At 41.5% G+C, this 19,928-nt stretch overlaps 1 protein-coding gene and 1 long non-coding RNA gene across 3 annotated transcripts in view; both read left to right on the top strand.

Moving 5' to 3' along the window:
- Positions 1-383: 383 nt before the first annotated feature.
- Positions 384-3,410, top strand: FOXI1 (forkhead box I1). The gene is made up of 2 exons (XM_053956701.1): positions 384-957; positions 1,999-3,410. The coding sequence occupies exons 1-2, from the start codon at positions 384-386 to the stop codon at positions 2,550-2,552; spliced, it is 1,128 nt and encodes a 375-aa protein (XP_053812676.1). The 3' UTR covers positions 2,553-3,410.
- Positions 3,411-19,526: 16,116 nt separating this feature from the next.
- Positions 19,527-19,928, top strand: part of LOC128795706 (uncharacterized) — a 53,386-nt gene continuing 52,984 nt past the window's right edge. The window contains exon 1 of one of the 2 annotated variants that reach the window (XR_008433619.1): positions 19,527-19,604. This is a non-coding gene — a long non-coding RNA (uncharacterized LOC128795706). The remainder of the gene's footprint in view (positions 19,605-19,928) is intronic. The other variant, XR_008433615.1, reaches the window with a different exon arrangement.

Raw genomic sequence — 19,928 nt, 5'->3', positions numbered from 1 at the left:
TAAGAAAAAAATAAGAAATGCTAAAACTTCACTGTGAAAGGTAGAAAGAGGAGGATCTCTGAGTTTTAACTTCAAAAAGCCCTAGGCTTTCTTCATGTGCATCACATTAGTGGAAAATTCCTTCATTCATTTAAGAAGATAAACAGTTGTAACTTTCACGTTTGGTTGATGTGACATCAATGACTGACTGGGACTGCCAGCATTCCAAAAAGGATATCATCCTCATCTGCAGCCACTCAGGGCTGCGGGGTGGAGCCTGCAGCACAGGCTGAAACATTTACAGGTGCATAAGTACCTAGGGAAGGGCACAGGTGATGCACCTGTCCCGGGAAAGGAGCACTAGCACAGGTGTGTCACAGCTCACCAGCTGCCTGGCTTAGAGCATGAGCTTCTTTGACCCACAGTCGCACTCCCCTCCACGCTGCAGCCCACAGTTCCCAAATATCGGCCAAGAGCCTCCGGAGATGAATATCTACTACGAGAACTTCTTCCATCCGCAGAACGTCCCGAGTCCCCAGCGACCGAGCACCTTTGAGACGACAGATTACAGCAGCACTCCCAATCCTTACCTCTGGCTAAATGGACCTTCCATCACCCCCCCACCGTACCTGCCGGGCTCCAACGCCAGCCCCTTCATCCCGCAGTCGTACGGGATGCAGAGGCAGCTCTTGCCCAACGTGCACGGCTTGGGAGGAACCGACCTTGGCTGGCTTCCCCTCCCGTCCCAAGAGGAGCTCATGAAGTTGGTGAGACCACCTTACTCCTACTCTGCCCTCATTGCCATGGCCATCCACGGGGCACCTGATAAGAGGCTGACTCTGAGCCAGATCTACCAGTACGTGGCTGACAACTTCCCGTTCTACAACAAAAGCAAAGCTGGCTGGCAGAATTCCATACGGCACAACTTGTCTCTCAACGACTGCTTCAAGAAGGTGCCTCGAGATGAAGATGATCCAGGTATAGCCCTCTCCCCCTTTTCCCCACCTCAAACTAAACTTGATGAATTTTAATATACCTAATGCACTGTAAAGAGACATAGTAGCCCAGATACAGGACATAGACACAGTAGCACTTTGTTTTCAAAAGGCTGAACTAGAAAGCAGCTGTGCACAGCTGAGGTGTGAATCAGTGCTGCTGTGAGACCTCTGCAGGGAAGGGAATTCTGTCCTGCCCCGGGTCTTCCTGAGAATGGATCAATGAGCTGAGCATGAGACCCAGCATGCACAGGAACATTTAATTGGGCAAGGCACACTCAATACCCATTTGGTGCAATGCATGACTCGTGTCAAACTTAACTGGGAATTCAAGGGAAGGGGATTCGTCAAAGAAATCCAATGGCTTTGGGGAGTCAGCATTAATTCTCAAGAGGAGAGCAGGCTGCTTTTATTTTGTTTGTTTCAATTAGTGTTTTCCTTGGAATGATACCTCTGTCATTACCAATCCCTTGGCTGTTAGGCTGTAGATATTCCTTTATTCATTGTTTCCTATCAATAGCTGATAAGAACTATCAAGAACCATAAAGAATATTAAAAACTCATTGACTTTATTCTGCAGTAGAGGGCCAAAAGCCTAGTTCTGTCTTATTAGAAACCTATGCTACCCCACTGAATCTGGAGTGGGATCCCAGTGTGGGATTTGATTACTCTCTGCCATAAATTCAGAAGACCAGCTGTATACTGAAAACCTCCGTCCCTCACCAAGAAAACAAAACAAAAAGCCCTTTTAGTGACTCTACTTGTATTTTTGCCTGTGTGAAGAGTCAGGGCTAAAGGGCAGAACCCAAACTTTAAACATGTTTTCTGAATTCAATAGACTTGTACTTTTGAGTGACTAAAAATATGTGTGTATTGCTCATGCAATTGTTCTGTTTCTGTGAAATGAGAGAAGCACTGTAAAGCCCTAAATGACTGGGGGGTTTTTTTTGTTTGTTTGTTTGTTTGTTTTTGTGCTTGTATGCATATTTTTAAACTAAAAGTGTGGGTTTGTTTCCTTGGTCAGGAAAAGGGAATTACTGGACTCTGGACCCGAACTGTGAGAAGATGTTTGACAATGGAAACTTTCGCAGGAAGCGGAAGAGAAAGTCTGACATTGAGGCCAGTGCTGCTGCTCTTGCGTCTGAAAAATCCGAGGACAGTACCCTGACTGGCAGCCCCAAAGCTGCAGAGCATCAGGATATCTTGGAAAACTCATCACCTGGGACTGACAATTCACCTGAGAAAGGATCTCCTCCTCCCTCCTCCAGCAGCCCGTGCCTCAGTAACTTCCTCTCCAGCATGACCGCCTATGTCCACGGCTCCAGCTCGGGGAGCCGCTCCGGCCCCGTGGGACTCAGCTCTGAACCCATTGACAAAATGGGGCAGAACATGGTAGGCTTCAATTCCTACTCCCCACTCTCCAGTATTCCCAGCCATGGTGTGGGAGACTGGTCCAATTCCATGCCTTCCAGTCACCTTGGCCACAGCAACTCAGTGCTCAACCAGTTTAACACCCATTTTTACAGCAGCCTCAGCACAAACAACACCCTGTACTCCAGGGAAGGGACAGAGGTTTAAATGAAGGATTCTAGGACACTAAAGGATAGTTATTTATGAGAGGAAACGATCCAAGGGCAGGTGATCAGCATTAGCCTCTTGTCTCTAGGGCCACACTGCATCCTCCTCCTGACAGCCACAAACTTGTTACCCATTATACTGAAATCACAAACACTCCACATTCAGCAGCTGCACGTGGAAAATCAGGGATACTAAGAGGAAGAATAGTGAAAAGTTCTCCTTAGACACTGCTTGTACAGCTGCCAGCCAGGGTCCTCGACAGAAGTCCTTGAGAAGTTAGTTTGCCTTAGGCAGGAGGCTCTTTCTGGCGTGGCATTAACATTGCTGTGCTTTTTAAAGTGATAACAGAAATGTGGTGGTACCTCTAACTATCCTGTCTTCAGGTACAGGCTGCCTGTACTAAATGCTCAGCGAGTTCTTATTTGGCCAAAGCTCTCCTGAACACTGCAGGATCCATAATAAAAACCCCTGTATAGTGACTAGCAACACTTGAATGGTGAGTGCTGCCTTTGGCTTTCTCTCATGCCAGTGCAGACCTTGTCCAAAGCTTGACCCCCTTCCAGTCCCAGGGGGAATGTGGCTGTGCAGCAAACTGACATCATCATGGACACAACAGGGATTTTGAAGCTGCAGGGAAGCATAACAAAATACACGGGAATTGTCTTCTGCTGTTGGATCTTTGTGCTTTCAATTCTAATTACAGGGTCAATTTTATTCCTTACACATGTAACTCTAGTCACATAAGGGAAACAGGATCTGTCCTGAATATATAAACATATATGTTTAAGACATGTTTTTTTCTAAGAAGAAAACACATTTGTTATATCTTAACTTTCTATGCGAATTATTTCTACTGAATAAAGGGTTTGAATACAGGGGTGGGAGGTGAGGGAAGAAGAAAAGGGAGGTAAAAGTTTAACTGTCTCTGAATTTCAGTTTCAAAGACTGGATCTTTCAGAGTATCAACTGCAGATATTGTAAAAAGTCTCTGTACTGTATTTTTTTCATTTTGTAAAAGCCCATGCTGTTTGTCCTTGTGTAAATATTAGAAATAATTCTTATTTTTCCTACCCTCTACAGTAGCAACAAACATTTCAAAATATAGGTGAAGTTTTTTTAAACAAAGACTTGACTCGAGTTCCACATTCATGTAGAGTAATATCTCAAAATGGATAACCCCAGAATCATTTTTAATAAAGCATTTGTATAGAAGAGTGTGTACTTGTGTTTGTACTGCGCTACTTAAGCCTTTAAAAGTCTCCTTACCTGTGTGACTTGAGCAATTTGTGTGAGGAAGAGCAGGGTAAGGGTAGCAGAAGGTCAGATGCTCAGATGACATGTCGAGGCCATCAGCATTTGCATACCTGGAAAATATAACTGGCTGCTATTATGCAAAATACTATCACTGAATAAAAATCACCCTTGGAGTTTCCCTACTGGAGTAAAGTGGTGCCAATCATTTAAATTTCAGAAAGCAGACTGTTTTCACCTGTCAATTAGCCAACACGACTGCAATTTTCCTGCATTCTTATTTATTATTGAATTTCTTTTATGTTTCAAGTTTTCCACTATCGAGTTTGCTCTGGCTTTTCCTAGTTTTAAATCCACTATAATAAATTGCCACTTGGGAGTTAAAGCCTATCTACACTACTAAAACCTTTGTTCAATAAAAAAAGAAAATGCCCTTCTGGTGGTGTCCTTGTGCCATCACTGTAAGTTTCTCTTAAGTCAGGCACGTGCTGAGGCCTGAGCTGTAACTCCTGCCCTTAGAATCTTCCAACCCTTGCAGAATCTCAGCCTGCTGGGTGGGCTGCAAGATTCCCTGCAACTCTGCAGTGGCAGCATTTGTCATAGAGATCTGCTCATGTTAAAACTGAGAAATGTCTTCAGTCACTGTGCTTATGCCTTGGATTCAGCAGACATGCCACAAAGTGCTCAGAAATACAGTTCCTGTAGAATATATGGCTCACAAAATCAGAGGAGCTGTTTTCTTTAGGGCTGAAATGGAAAATATTCCATTATGAACTTAGAGACCAAAAGTGGGGGGGGGAAAAAGGTGGAAAATGAAGTAAGAAGAATGACTTTGCTAAGTGCCAGCAGAGAGTAAAAAGCAACTCCTTTGTCTCTCAGCACTTTGTTTGACTCTCCTAGTGCCCAATCCCAGATAATAACAGGAACTCCATAGAGCTGTGCATAAAAACAAGCTCGTGCCTCATTGCTTCCCAGATGCTGTCAACCCAATACCACGTTTGGCTTCTGTATGCTGAGCAAGTGCTGCCAAAATTCCAGCTCACAGACAAAGTTTTGTTCTCCAGTGGCTTCCCTGAACACCAAGGAATTGGTTCCCCTGCAGCCACTGAGCTGACTTGGCACGTCTGGTGGTGGAGCTGCTCTTCAAGGAGGAGAGCAAAGATGATTGCATGCATTGTAATCCTATTTCTCCTCCAAACAGAACCACTTTGAAATGAAAAAATCTTTGTCTCTATTTTGTGTTTTGCAGAAAGAACTGGTTTTGGTAAGCAGCCATGTCAATGCATTCCTGGAGCTCCTGCACATCCTGAAGCAGCTGCAGGGAAACTTAGCAACTATTCTTGTATGAGCAGCAGCACTGCTCTGTCAAAGGTAATGCTCCCCTTCCTGTACTTGACCAATATGAGTGTAAGAGTTTTGGATGGAAGAGCACCTCGGTTTTAAGGATTTTTTTGCCTATTATTTTGTTTGTTTGTTTGTTTTTAAGTATGCTATTAAAGAAGCCACTAATGTTGAACCTGTAATTAAAATATATTTAAAATATCACTGATATTTATAGACCTATAGTGTGATTAATAAACATATTTACTAAACTGCTCAAAAAGAAAATCTGGGCTCCAAGAACTCTGTATAGTTCTCCCTGTTAAGATTCTTGATTGATTATTTCATTCTTAGAGTGTGTTTTGCGTTGAGATACAGCTGTCTTCACATACCACTGTGTTTCATGACTCTGCAATTATTTGTCCCTGGTTTAAATGTTAACCCTTACAGGCTGCTCCTATCTCCCCACAAACACAACCAGACCTAAAGTGCCAGAGTAGGTTACTACTTGCTTTCCTTCTGTATCACAGCAGAACTGCAAATATTAGAAGCTTTCACTGGCAGGCAGTGTGTCTTGACTAATGATTAATGAGTAACAAGTTCCTACGTAAGTCTGAGGTATATTGCTGCTGAATCCCTGGGGCAGCTTCATTGATCCCATTAGAAAGACTTTCCCTGGGTTCTTACCCCAAAGTTTCCCCCAATCTGTGTCCTGGCTCTGCAGCCCTGGAGTCTCTTCAGCCCTGGCTCTAGTGCCAGGGAGAGGAGAGATTTGGGGTTCACAGCAGAGGTCTGGGTACAGCTGTAGATCCCTTGTACCACTGCCAGGGTTGTTCCACCTCGTTATGGGATCAGCTGCAAGCCTGCAGCCCTGCAGTAATAGGTTCTGTTTAGCTGAGGTCCTTTGTGCCCCACAACAGTACTGTTGGAGACCCATCTACAATTCAAGACATTTAAGCCACAAGGTTTAAAGATTTGTGTTTAACTGCAAGGTTACAAATGCCTGAGCTTCCAGATGATAAACTGATGAGAGCTTAAATGTTACAGCTGGTTCAAAGATGACACCAAGAGGTGTGGCACAGGTATCCCCTGTACAGGAAAATCACATCTCAGGCCTCTCAGTATTTACTTCTCCCATAAACAGCAGTGGGGACTTTGCCAGGTTCACACAGAATTACAATGCACTAGCTTTCTCTCATGAGGGGATACTTTATGAAACTCTTCACTGTTTAGTAGTGTCAATAGTTGCTTTGTTGCTTCATGTAAAAGCATCCCCAGGGGAGGAAAACAATGAACTTCTTCCCAGTAGGTTTGCCAATTCCTAACACTTCCAGTTTGTAGCACTTTGCAGCAATCCTTACAACTCTTTCTTAAGGATTTTAGAAAGAGCTGCCCTGGACCTGTGTGATTTTTTGCCTAAGTACCACACCTCTGGATCTGTGAGCTATGAACCAAAAGCCTCCTGTGCACTTGGAACCTGCAGCTTTCCCTGCTTTAAGTGCTGACAGCTGCAAGACTGTGTTGCTGTGGTCCTGGAGGCATTGCTGTTAAATACACCTCAGCTGGTGCTTGCCATGAGCTAGAAACCTGCAGAGCTGTCATGCCCTGGACAGAACGACACTTCAGTATTTCTTATTTATGCTGCAAGTCTAGTTCTAAGGGGGGTAAAGACTGTGATCTAGCAAAACAACCCTTCCTTGGTGTATTTGCCCAATATCCTGCCTGCTGATATTCTGTGCAAATTCATTTTCAGAATACCTATATAAAATTAATTTTTGCATGTCTTGTGTTAGCTAAATTGCAATACAAATTGTGCTTTACCTCAGCATGGTATTGATTCTTTTTAAATCCTAAAAGCGTTCCTCTGCTAATGTCATTGCACAGTGGCTTCTGCAATGACATTGTGCATCAATGATATCCCTTGTGCAGCATATGATATCCTTTGCTCTTTAAGAAGGAAGGTGCCAAGTTGAGGAAACTCTAAAAGTGGCCATTCCAGTCTTCTAAAAAGTGCTTTCACAGCCAGCAGTATTCTTCATGTTAGGCATATTTTGATTCTGTAACTGCCCTGCACTGCTCCAACTCCTCTCATTCAATCCTTTGCAGATCTGTCCTGCTGCCTCCTCGTTACCAGTGATGAGTTCCACTAAATAGTTCCCCTTGCTTGTTCCTCTGGCAGATTCCAGAAGGCAAGGTAGGCAGGCAGTAACAGGTGTTAGCATCGAACTCTGCATGAGGAGCTGTCAGAAGCTCTGCTGTAAGTCCATGACACATCAGGAGAGCTTTTGCCAGGTTTGAAATTGTGTGTAGGTGACCTATGACAGCTGGATCAGTAACACACTTCATCCCTGCAGAGCCCCCAGCTGCAGGAGCAACCTGCACACAATTGGCACACAGTTAGAGAAACTAATTGTGCATTGCCCAGTACCTCAATGATGGAAGCTTCCAGGCACCACATGGAAAATTGATTTATGTCATCAGGGAAACTTTTTTATACATTCTGCACACAGGTGCCTCAGAATTTCTCTGGAGTCAAGATGTCCCACAAAGCAGTGGAGGTTATTTGGACTGCAGCACAATGACAGGCACAAAGCTGCTCAATTTATCCCCTCTGTTGCCTTTGCAGAGCTATAGATTTGTGTGAAGTGTCAGTAGCACAGCACAGCAGGGTAATAATACAGCTCAGTAGCCATTTGATGCTGTTGTTTGTACAATGTGTTCTGACATGAGCAGCTTATTGTTTGCTAGTTCATGACAAGAGCTTGGTGTATGCAAACTTGCATGCAAATCAGGCATCATTTATTATGCTTCTCTCCAATGAGAGTGGAAGGAGAAAAACCACTGTTTAACTTCAGCAATGCATTTTCCTATGAATAGGGCAGCTATTAAATGATTTATGGAAGGAATGTTAAGAATGCAAGAAGTTCAAAGAAGGTGGAGGAACATCTTTTTCCCTTGTCAGCTGGGAACCTGGCTACTTAATGCTGATAAAGCCATCATCTAACTTGACTTCATCTGTTGTGCCCATAGGATGTACCTGCACTTCACTGCATCACAAGCAGGGAGATCTCTAATTAGTCTTAGTGTTATTTAAAACACCCAAACCAGTTTAACACAATTCTTACACAGAAGACGAAATGATGAGGGGGTTGATATTTATTCACTCCTGTTGCCTGTTGCTTTGTAGGGGTCCTTCCCTACCCTGGGACTGCCAAAGCTCTGAGAAGCCCTGTTCAGCTCAGGTGTGAGGAATTCTCCTGGACCTGCCCCTTAATTTTGCCAGACTGGAGATAATCATTTGGCATGCTCATACTTCTTTAACCCCATGAACTTGCATGATGATTTCCCCTTCTGCAGTGAAATACATAACATTTTGACAAAGGTGAGAATTTTAGTTTTTTTTTTTTTTATGATATTGCACATTTTAATAGGAAATATCTTAATGAAAAATTCTACCCAGATTACATAACATTAATATTAATAAACTGGCCTTATCACATATCTTTAATTTAAATTGAATAGACAGACTTTAATGAGTGGTACAGGTACTATAAAATGGATATTATTTTTCATTTAATTTTATTGGATTCATTCCTATGCAATCCATCAGGCAGACAGTGCAAACATGCATGTTAAAAGAGACATAAATAACCTCATGTGGACTAAGTACCACTTAGAACAATGGTGAACAAACATGTATCCTGCATGCAAAGGCAAGTATTGAAAATTATTGGTTCTTGGGATGCTACAAGATCCTTACTAATTCCTATTGAATATTTAATCTTTCTCCCTCTCCAAAACAGGAAATTCTAGAGCAACATTTATCTGACACTTTTCTTGTCACCTAGAGAAAAGTTGCTGGGGTGTTACAGAGTCAGTCTTGTGTGCTGTAAAATCAGAGGTTCTCAGAAATTGCACACTTAGGTCGTTGTTCTTCCCTTGGCACTGAAAGCCACCCCCATTCATGCACCACAGCAGACAGCACACAGAGCTATGCCTTGCTGTGCTTTGCTTTGCACTGAGACTGCTTCATCATTTGTGTCACTGACACGTGGCCTCCTTAGTAATCAGGCGATGGTCACTTCTTATTTGGTGTAAGCATTAGATTTCATTGATCCCAGATTTGTACTGAGGAAAAATGGAAAGCTTACAGAAGCTGAACATTTTTCCAGGAGCACAAAGTCATCTCCTGTTCTGCTTGGAAGTGGTAAATTTGAACTAACTCTACCTAGTTATGGAGCCAGATTGTTTTTATATTTGGATTTATCTCACCTTGTCTCCATGCACCTTCAGGAGACATGTGCCAAAAAATGTGATATGCTCTGCAAGATATGTGCATGCAGAGCAGTCACTAATTTCCTGTTATGTGTATCCTTCAAGATCTTTAAACCATTTTGATAGAAAATAGATGCAGCCAAAAAACATATAATTGCCTGCCCTCAAGCAAGGATAAGACAATGTAAGTCACCTACAGATTTCCTTGCAATATGCTTTTTCTAGTTTCCATACAGTGTGTTGTTTAAAGCAAATATTGTAAATTCAATTGATTTTTTGATGTTAGCATTAAATCAAATATTGTAACTTTATGCAATTTTTGAAGACAGTATTTATGCAAATAAATATGCAAAGAGGCCAAGTCTTTTATCCCCTGGCAAGTCAGTAAGGTAGCCCTTAAAGGCTGAAAGTCCTCAGACCACTGCCAATCAGGACATTTTTTCCCCTCTATCAAAGTATTTAACATTCCTATCCCTGCACAGAAGGGAAAAAATAAGGTCATAGCTGTGGAAAAATCTGTTGATCATAACTGATAATATGAAAATGAAGCAGTCAAGCAGGCTGTGGATAGCGCAGGTCAGGTCTACTTACACAAAGGCAAAGTTAGAAATGCAGTGATAGAAACATGAAAATTCTGCAACATGAATGAAACAGAAGCCACCAGTTGTGGTCAGATTAATCCTTTAATACTGCTGGTATTTCCTTGTTGCCATGTGGGATTGGTGATGGCTGGAGTGTCCTGTTATCCCAAACACAGGGGGAGTAACACCAACAAATGGGACAGAGAAAGGGCTGACCTAAACCCTGCAGTGTGGACAGCAAACAAAAACTCTGCAACTTGAGAATTTTCCAATTTTAGGTGGTTTTGACACAAGTGAAAGCAAAAGTATTAACTACCTCCTGCAAATTCTGAACTTCAATGTCACAGTGGTTTCTGCACAACTTTGAGAGTTCCTGGGGTGCTTGGGGTATTATTGTTCTTATCTATGTGATCCAAGAGCAAAGCTGTCTGCTTAATCACACATTTTTACTATATATTTATTGAGATTATTCATCTCCTAAGTAGTTTGAGTTTGCAGATTATATTTGTAAAGGAAATTTTCATCTGAAATTTATTTTAAAAGTTTTATGTTAGATTTCAGTGGACAGTTGTACGGACAAAACACACAGGTCTGTGTACTATGTGCAAAGAATTCTGTAGATATGTACAGACTGGATTTGAATAATATCAGGTAAATCAACCTTTACTCCTGAAGTTCTGTGAAAATTATATTTTAAGCCCCACCCTATTGCCTCAAAATTGTGCTTGTTGAACTCAATGTTTTTCCAGTAAGGAAGAAACAACTCAAAACAAAAAGCAAGGGGGGTTCTGTATTTTATCCTGAATGCACTGACTGCTTCACATACTCCTATAATAAGCTGGAGGATTTAATGGCAGGAGCAGTACTTTGTGAAGCAAGCATGAAACTGAACAGACAGGGACTGGGAAATAACTCTGGAACAACTTAAACTAAAATTGCCACCAAGGTTTCTGTCACAAAGCTTCATCCATGGTCTCACATAATTTCAGACTAATTCTGTATTTGGGTAACTGCTCTGTGAGACACTTTCATCCCATCTTCCAAGGGAAAAAAAAATTGAAATTTCAAACAGCTTCAAATCATCAAAAGTTTTAAAAATAGGTGTGTGTTAGGAGAAGTGAGATGGGCTTTGTTATATCAATTTCAATGGTCCTTCTTGCTCACTATTTTTTTTCCACAGTCCAACTGACTCTGAATCAGGGTTCACACCTGAAATGACAGTAGTGAGGACTCAAGATTCACTCTGTCCCCTGGGTCTCTGCAAGCTTTAACCACACACTGCAGATGCACACTGGGGTTGGAAAGGAGACATGGGCACTTTGGACCTGACAGTTATTTTACAAGAATGGGATAATTACATTGATAGAACAGAGAAAATGAGCCATGCACAAATTAACAATCAAAATTAAATGCACGTGTAATTAAACACAAACAAGGGAACAGCCCAGTTTTAAAGGTTGCTTATAAAACTGCATCAGGGTTTGTGTAAAGGGCCAGAATTTACTGCTTTTGCCAATTGCTGGCTATTAACTCCCAGTGTAGCTAAAGCTGCATTACAAATTTAAAGTGAAGTGACTTTATCTGCTTGTACCTCACACAGTGAAATAATGACATCCACTTCTGCTGGTTAGAGTTTCTGTGGGGCTCTAGAGCCTGGAGAGCTGCAGTGTTTCACTGATGGTATTTGTTGTAGGTTAAACTCAGGTGGAGAATGTCTGCTCCTGCTGCAATCATTCAAATGGCACTCAGCTGTGCCTCCAGATGGATGGAGCCCATTGTCTTAACTACAGCACCTAACTGAAGGCACTCTGATCAATAACATGATTCCTTTACTTCCACCCTTGAAAAGAAAATAAAATCCTCCTTCTTTAAATTACTCTTTAAAAGGAAAATGTACCTGAAAATCAGTTGTTCATCACAGGGTTCTTGAACTACTTTTTGCTCACACTTACAGCATAGGAGAAATTTATCTGATACTGCAAAATGACCTCCTGAAAAATCTGCCAGAAGTTCCAGGTTTTCAGGTGCTTTTTCCAGTTATTTAATTTTGAAATACTGAAAAAGCCACTATTCACTTTTGAAATCTATCATCAGTCTGTACTTTCCTGCCAGGAGAGAGTGGGAAAAGATGTAATGGGACCATAACAGCCATTGCCTGTGCTCTCACAATGCCCCAACCACAACAGAAGAGAGGATTTATGCATCCTACGTGTCTTGCCCAAGTTTAAAAGCTTATGGATTCTGTCTGAAACGATGAGCAAACAAATGCCAGTAACTCAGGGGAAGATTGAATCCATTTTCCACATACAGTGAAAAAACAAAGGCCATTTAATAAAGCCCAACAGTTGGGTCTCTCGCCCATGCACACAAGCTTTTCCTTAGCATCTTACTAAATTATTTGTTTGCTTGTTTTCCAGGGGAACCTGCCTGGCTGGAACTGAAGGGGACTGGAGCAAGAGGTGTTCTGAACTTAGCAGCACAGCTCAATTAAGGTAAAGAAATCCACAGAAGTCCATTTGCCTGGTAAAGCTGCAGTGGGGACAATTAATCTCTCACAGCAATTACAGTTACAGGAATTGGCTCTACAAACTTGGTGCTCTGCTCTATGCTTACATTTGAACACTGCTAATATGTGACAGATAATAATTCTTTATGTATTAAATGCAGACTGATGTTTTCCTTTGTGTCCAGCGTATATTTTGCTTCCAAAGGAAGGAAAATGCATTATAAAACTGTCTTCATTATGCTTTCCTGTAAAGTGCCAGCTTCCTGAAAATCATGCGTGTATTTGCACTTTGCTCATTTGGAAACTGAGGTTTGAAATGAATGGACATATCTGAGGTGAGGCAGTAAGTTGGTGTTACAAACGAGAGAGTTTGAGATAACTTTAAAAAAAAACTGGCAAGGGTATGAGCAAAAGTCAGATTTGTCCCTTTTAAGAGACTTTAAAATCCCTTCCCCTTTATCCTGCATAGCAGTGTTACCATGACAGCTGACAGTCACAGAGAGGACAAGGACACAGCACACCTGGGTTCTTGTGAGCTTGGTTAAAAATTGTAACTCAGTGTACTTCTCTATCCTGCAATCGGAGGTACTGGTGGAAACACCATGATCCCTCTTTGCCCTGCACCCCATACCCTGTTCATGTGATTATATCTCACAGCTTGTAATTATCTCCTTGGTGCAGCCCCTCAAGAAACAATAAGCCCTCCTTACCTTTCTGCAGAAAGGAGTTAACACACATTCCCACTGAACAGACCTAGTTCAGCTGAATTGTGATGGCTCTTTAAAGAATTACAATAGCAGGATTTGATGACAAAAATATGTGTGTATTTTATATATTTTATCCTCTTTATCCAGATTTTTTGACTCAGCAGGAGCTGTCTTCTCTTTAACTTCATGCATCTGTCATTTTTTAGGCAGAAAACACTCTCAGAATGGACCAAAATTTTAAGAGCCCTGGTAATTCTGCAGTTTCTTCTGATTAGTGCTGGTACAAAGGTGCACCCTACACCTGCCATGGTATAAAAGGTGATCTTTACAATAAATATAGTTCTTAATTCTGCATGCATCACCTAGTAGTTGTAAGTAAACCCAGATGAGGTATATGGAATGGCTAAACCCTGTTAGGACATCACTCACATGTTCATGATGCACATTTATAAAGAGGTTTTCCAGTACTGAGTTGGTGATCCAATGTAAATGCATTTCCCATTGTCTGAGGCATTTTGATTGTGACTGCACTAACTCTGTTACCCTGCTGTTTGTAACACTTCTGTAACAGATGATCATGTGAGTACCAGCAAATGATGACACTTGTAAATACAAACAAAATAACTTTATATATCACTTCAGACATAGTTAGCACATGAAACCTAAGAATCCAAGCATAAAAAGATGGGATCATGCATATTAATCATCTTAGAACAATGAAAATTACAGTGAAGCCTGGAGAACTACACAGTATGCATTATTTTCATTTTGAAAACCTCTTTCTAAATCTGTAAATTTGAGTTCTGAAATAGTTTCTGTTTAGATTCTTTTCATCAGTTTAATATTGACTGAACCACCAAAAACCATTCTGAAGTTCCTATTTGTTATGTTCAGTTTTACTTTGTTTCCTTTTTTCTTCAGAAGGTATATTTGAATTGAAATTATTTTGGGGATTGAAAGCTCTGACCTACTCAGAATAGTGTGCAAAGAAGCACCTGATATCCCAATCCCATACATCCTGGTAATGGAAAGGGAACATGTATGGAAAGGGGTTTCATGGTGTCCAAAAATATGAACAGAGGAGCAAACTCTTGCACACCTATCACATATTTTAGATATTCTGTTTCAAGGGTGATGTGACAGTACTGAAATTACCTCATAAAATCCTGAGCAGTTTGAGACAAGGTGGAGCAGGAACAGTAGAATGCAGCAGTGACTGTTCTCTCTGGTGGTAAATTCTGAGTCTAGAAGGAAAAACAAGGGGAAGAAATATGTGTTAATAGTAATTTAGATAAAGAGGTTTTCTGGAAAAAGACGTGACCCAGTAATGTAAAGAATAGAGAAAAACAGAAATAGTTGTTTTCATAAAACCATCAGAAAAATGTCATGTTCAATATACTGTAAGGATATATATAAAATAAGGAATTAAGTAGAAAATCATAGGGAAAAAAGTATTATTTTAAGCATTTTCATTTGCATCTTGATGAAAAATGGCCTGGTTTTTAATTGCTTATATTATGTTAAACAGTACCCACAAGAAATGTCAGCACTGTTGAAAAGCAACCCATAAAGTTTTACTCTAATGTCATGCATGGGTAAATGATTGGTAAATCAGTAAAAAATTGGCAAAAGTGAGATCAGAATCCAACTCAAACCACAATTCTTGGGAGAAAAAAAATCGTAGATCTATGTTTATAATATTTAACAATAAAATTTACAGCCCTGTTATCTGCCAGTTATGCAAAAACAAACACTTGTGCAGGAGGAGTGTGCCATGTGTTTATACATAAACAAATGGCCTAATCCTGCCCTAGGGCACTGCAGTGCTGGAGCACACACGGCGTGGGCTGAGGAAACCAGCCAGGCCAGGAGAGAGGTGAATTGTCCCAAGCACCTAAAGGGAATGCAAGGTGAGGTTCCAGGCACAGCTCGAGTTCACATCTAGGAGCAGGCTGCTGGCTGGGCACAGAGCAGAGCCCAGGAGCCAGCAAAGCAGCACTCTGAGCTTGCCCAGGAGCCAGCAAAGCAGAGCTCTGAGCTTGCCCAGGAGCCAGCAAAGCAGAGCTCTGAGCTTGCCCAAGCCAGCAAAGCAGAGCTCTGAGCTTGCCCAGGAGCCAGCAAAGCAGAGCTCTGAGCTTGCCCAGGAGCCAGCAAAGCAGAGCTCTGAGCTTGCCCAAGCCAGCAAAGCAGAGCTCTGAGCTTGCCCAGGAGCCAGCAAAGCAGAGCTCTGAGCTTGCCCAAGCCAGCAAAGCAGAGCTCTGAGCTTGCCCAAGCCAGCAAAGCAGAGCTCTGAGCTTGCCCAAGCCAGCAAAGCAGAGCTCTGAGCTTGCCCAAGCCAGCAAAGCAGAGCTCTGAGCTTGCCCAAGCCATGGCAGCTCTGTCTCAGGAGAGCTCCATGACACCTGCACAGCCTGCAGCCAGTGCAGCAGTGCAGGACATTGGCTCTGTGCACCTTCCCTTGCTGTCACTGCTGTAGCAGGGACTTTTTGTGTCACATTCCAGCACTGAGGGGAGCTCACTCGTCAGGCATGCTCCTCTGATCCAGGAAATACTGTCTCTGGCATGTCCCATAAAAGAGAAAGAGGCATAGGTCATACGAGGTTCTGTGTTACTGATATTCCTCTGAAAAGTTGTTTCATGTCATTCATTAAATGTGGAACATAATTTATACTCTGCATACTATCCTCAAACTGCATTTTTCAACATAATGGATAATTCTTCCAGTTTCCTTTTCTGGTCATATCTAGTGAGTCTGATAATGAAATGTAAATTAAATATTTACTTGCTGTCATGCTGCTTTTCTTTTCTCATCTGGTATGGAAGAAACTGAGTCCAATGATTGTTACTGTTCTGTGAAAGCTTGACAGAGTCTCAGCAGTTTGAGTTTGCCTTCACTAGAGAGGAGGCTGTCTCTGAGATGAATTTTGAGATTTGGGGTTGGTCAGGTGATAGTTTTGCTATACAAGAGGCTGTAAGGAGACAGGGCAACAGTATAGAACTAGGAAGTTGCATCCTTCCTGCAGAGCAAATCCATAGATTTGCTTCCTGTGCTGATCAAAGAGACTGATGGCCTTACCCTGCACACAGAAGGAGGCAGCCGGTAATCCTCATAAAGATTATATCAGAAGCTTTTTCTGCAGGGTGTAGAAAACTTTGATTAAAAGCCCATCTTTATTGTGAAAATTAGCCCTTGGTAGAAGTTATCAGACAGGCCAAGGTAATCAGGTAATCTAGGCCTTAATCAAAACAGTAGTCCGTTGCATTAAGGCACGTCAAAGATTATTTTCACTGCTATAAAAAGTGACTCATTTGGGTCATTATGTATCTAAGATATGTTGTGCCCATGCAACAAGGTACACTAGTTTGCTATAAAAAAAAGACACAATTTTATTATGTGGCAGAACTTGATGCATTTTTTTGGTTGGATTTGGGAGGGCTTTTTAGAGGTGGTGGTCTTTTCACCTCGTGTCATTGTCATCCTTGATGTGGCAACATAATGGACACACCATCTTTAGCTCCAAACACTTTTGTTCCAGCTAGTACCAGAAAGGACCTTTACCTAAAACCAGGACTAAAGAGGAGAAATGGGTCACTAATTGTACTTGCAAAAAACTTTGTGGAGCTCAGTGTCTAAGGCAGTGGCTCTACTTTAAAAGAGGTCACAATGGCAGCTCCATATTGTGGAATTTCATGAAAAGACAAAGTGCTTTTCTTTATTGTGATTCTGCTTGGAGGACTGATTTTTCTGCTCTTGTTCAGCACACATGGTTTTTTAGTGGATTGATTTTTTCCAGGCAAATCAAAACTGGCCCAATGTATGTCCAATTTCCAAAGTATTGATGACTCCTCTCCAATTAGTTTTAACCCAGCCAGTCTTTGGAACCCCATCTCCTCCACCACCAGTTACAGGAGGGCACAGAGGGACAGACCTAAAGCTACAGTCAGTAAGAATTTTATTTAGAAAAATGCTAAGTAGAATAGAATTCTAAGATAGAACACAGAAATGGGCAGACATGTTGACAATTGTTAAACAGTTGGGGTTTTTCTAATACATTGTTCAATTTAGGTAGTGCAGAAACAGCTCTGCTTCTCTCTGCAAATGCTTGACTTTTGTGGAGGAATGCTGAAGGAAGACATTCATTTAAATATAAATAAATCTGCATTTCAGGAAAGTATAGAGTGACTTCAAAATGTTTAGACCTAAGCAACAGATGGTGAGGCTGCTGCAGATCAGGCGTCACAAGAGAAATCACTGGCTGATTTCTCCTGGTTCTTTTCACTGATTTGCCTCAAGCCCAAGTGTCTTGCTGTTTTTATTTTAACTCTCATTTCTTTCAATCTTCCAGCCTTCAAACTTCAGTTTTTAACCCATGGTTTTAATTCTGCTACTGATATTATCAGTCAATAAACAAAATAAAGTTGTCTCTCGAACAAAGGAGATTCCCCACTTGCGATTCTGAAGATTTAAAAGTAAATTGCTTCCCACTGAATCTAAGCAGATACTTGGAAGACAATTCTGCATCAAAAAACTGGAACTGAAAGCTAGAATTAAGCTTACCACAGTCTCTTCTTTGTGTCTTTTCTGAATATCACTTTAGAAATATATCCTGAGAGTTATTACAGACAGATGCCACCTCTAATCTTCTTTTAGCCAGATTACTGAAATATAAGCTCTTCTTTCTGCCATGCATAGGAACAATTTACAAGAGTTCAAACACTGACTTTGCCTCAGTAATGAGCTTGGATAATTTACAGAGAAGCAGAGTAAGGACAATAAAGTACTAAAATAGTATTTCAACAAGAGGCTCTTAGGTTGCCATCAAGTTTTCAGTAGATATGTTGTGCTCCATAGTTTTAAAACAAGACAAAATATAAAATTAAATAAACTAGGGAAAATAGGGGAGCTAGATAACTGCTGAAAAGCAAGTGGTAATGTGGTGGACTGGGACAGCAAGCAAAGGATGCAGGATGAAGTGTATAACTTCAAGTGCTGCCTACTTAAGAACTGAAAAAGGCAGTTAAAGCTGTAAAACTGATCTAAGGATTTGTACTGGGTGTGTCATGTAATGAAAAGCAATACTTTCATTAATATTTCTTCATTATTAATATTTTTAATCTGTCATTCATACATACTGTACACTTAGTCATTGTCTGCTAGTTATTGTAAACAGCAAAACCTTAGCTGGCCTTAAATTAAAATTGCTTCCTAATTACCGTTTATTGCACAGGAACAAAATGCTACATTTTATGTTATTCTCAACAGGACCTCTAAAGCTCAGCTGGAGATAAGCAGTAAACACAGATGCATTCTTATAAATCACATTTTTGCATATAATTCCAATATGCCTGTAAAAGTGAAATTTCAGCTATTCCCCTGTTACCAACCAGCTCTGGTCTAGGAATTGATTCAGCTTCCACTGCAGAGTCTCCACGCACCGTTTGTTCCAGCAGCTCAGATTTCCTTCATTTCCATACCATGAACAATTCACACCATTTTACGTATTAAGTCTGCCTAGATTTTCCTGCATTTGACATTACGTGATGAAGAAAGTCCAGTCCCTCCCTTCTAGCCTAGATCACACTTGCTGCCCACTATACTGCCCTCTCTGGGAAAACTCACTTTTCCAGTAGGATCCCTGGATTCATTTTTATTCTGTTTGTTCTCCACTCAGTACTTCTACTCCAGCAAGCTGGATTACAGCTGCTGAGTTAGTGAATTTCGTTTGCATGAAGCCAAAATGACGAGGTTGTGCTAGAGGACACTGGAATAACAAAACTAGTGGATGTTTGTTTATGAAATGGACATTTGTGTATTTATGAAATTGACATGTATTTATTTACAAAATGGACAAGTGTGTGAAAGACTTGATCTCCTTGAAGAAAGTTCTCTTTTTCAAAGCCTACCAGTCTGGTCTGTGTTTTTGTGATCAAGAACTTAGTAATTTTTTATTAGGTCAAATATGAGAAACTAAAAAGAGCAGCCTAGGTTGTACTAAGATGAATCATTAATTTCATAAAACCTGACACAGCTCGTTCTAGGTTATGACAGAAAATGGATGAAGCACTGCATAGGCGGGAATGTACATATTTTTTTCCTTTTTTTTTTTTTTTAAGACAGCAAGAATTAAGAAATCTGTAAAAGTCAGCCAGCTAAACTGAATTCCAAGAAAAACCCTTCAACCATGCTAGCAAATATGTATCTTTCAAACGGCAAGAAACTCTAGGTGAAAGTCACAGTTAACTGGAATTTGTCAGGAAAAAAAAGCCGTGCCTAATCAGTGTAGCAGCCTTCCCTTGGCAGGGCACCATCACCAAAGCACAGGACAGGAGTGGCAGACCCCGAACAGGGCGGTGGGACCGCAGGGGCCGGGCAGGGACACCGGAGGCTGCAGGTGGCCACGAAGGAGGGCAGGTAAGGGCCACTGAAACACTGCAGCGGTCTTCAGGCACTGCAGAGAGAGGCTGAACTCTCCGAACAAATAACCTCTCATATATATACACATGTACGTGCGTGTGTGTGTGTAAAGTAAGAGTAGCAAACACCTCGAAGAGATCTGCAGGAAGGTTCTGATACCTCGGTCACTGTAGCTTTAAAGCAAAGTCAGACCAAGAGCCGGCCGTGACCCTGAGCTGTGGGCCCTTTCCCGGTGTGTGTCCCCTTCCTGGTGTGTGTCCCCTGCCCGGTGTGTGTATCCTGCCCGGTGTGTGTCCCCTGCCCGGTGTGTGTCCCCTGCCC

This window comes from Vidua chalybeata, chromosome 15 (genome assembly GCF_026979565.1).
Source record: "Vidua chalybeata isolate OUT-0048 chromosome 15, bVidCha1 merged haplotype, whole genome shotgun sequence".
Taxonomy (NCBI): Eukaryota; Metazoa; Chordata; class Aves; order Passeriformes; family Viduidae; genus Vidua; species Vidua chalybeata.
This window is presented reverse-complemented; position numbering and strand designations above follow the sequence as displayed.

Coding starts and splice junctions, on each gene's coding strand:
- FOXI1 (XM_053956701.1), top strand. CDS start 384: ATGAGCTTCTTTGACCCACAGTCGCACTCCCCTCCACGCTGCAGCCCA. Junction 958..1,998: donor TCGAGATGAAGATGATCCAG/GTATAGCCCTCT, acceptor TTCCTTGGTCAG/GAAAAGGGAATTACTGGACT.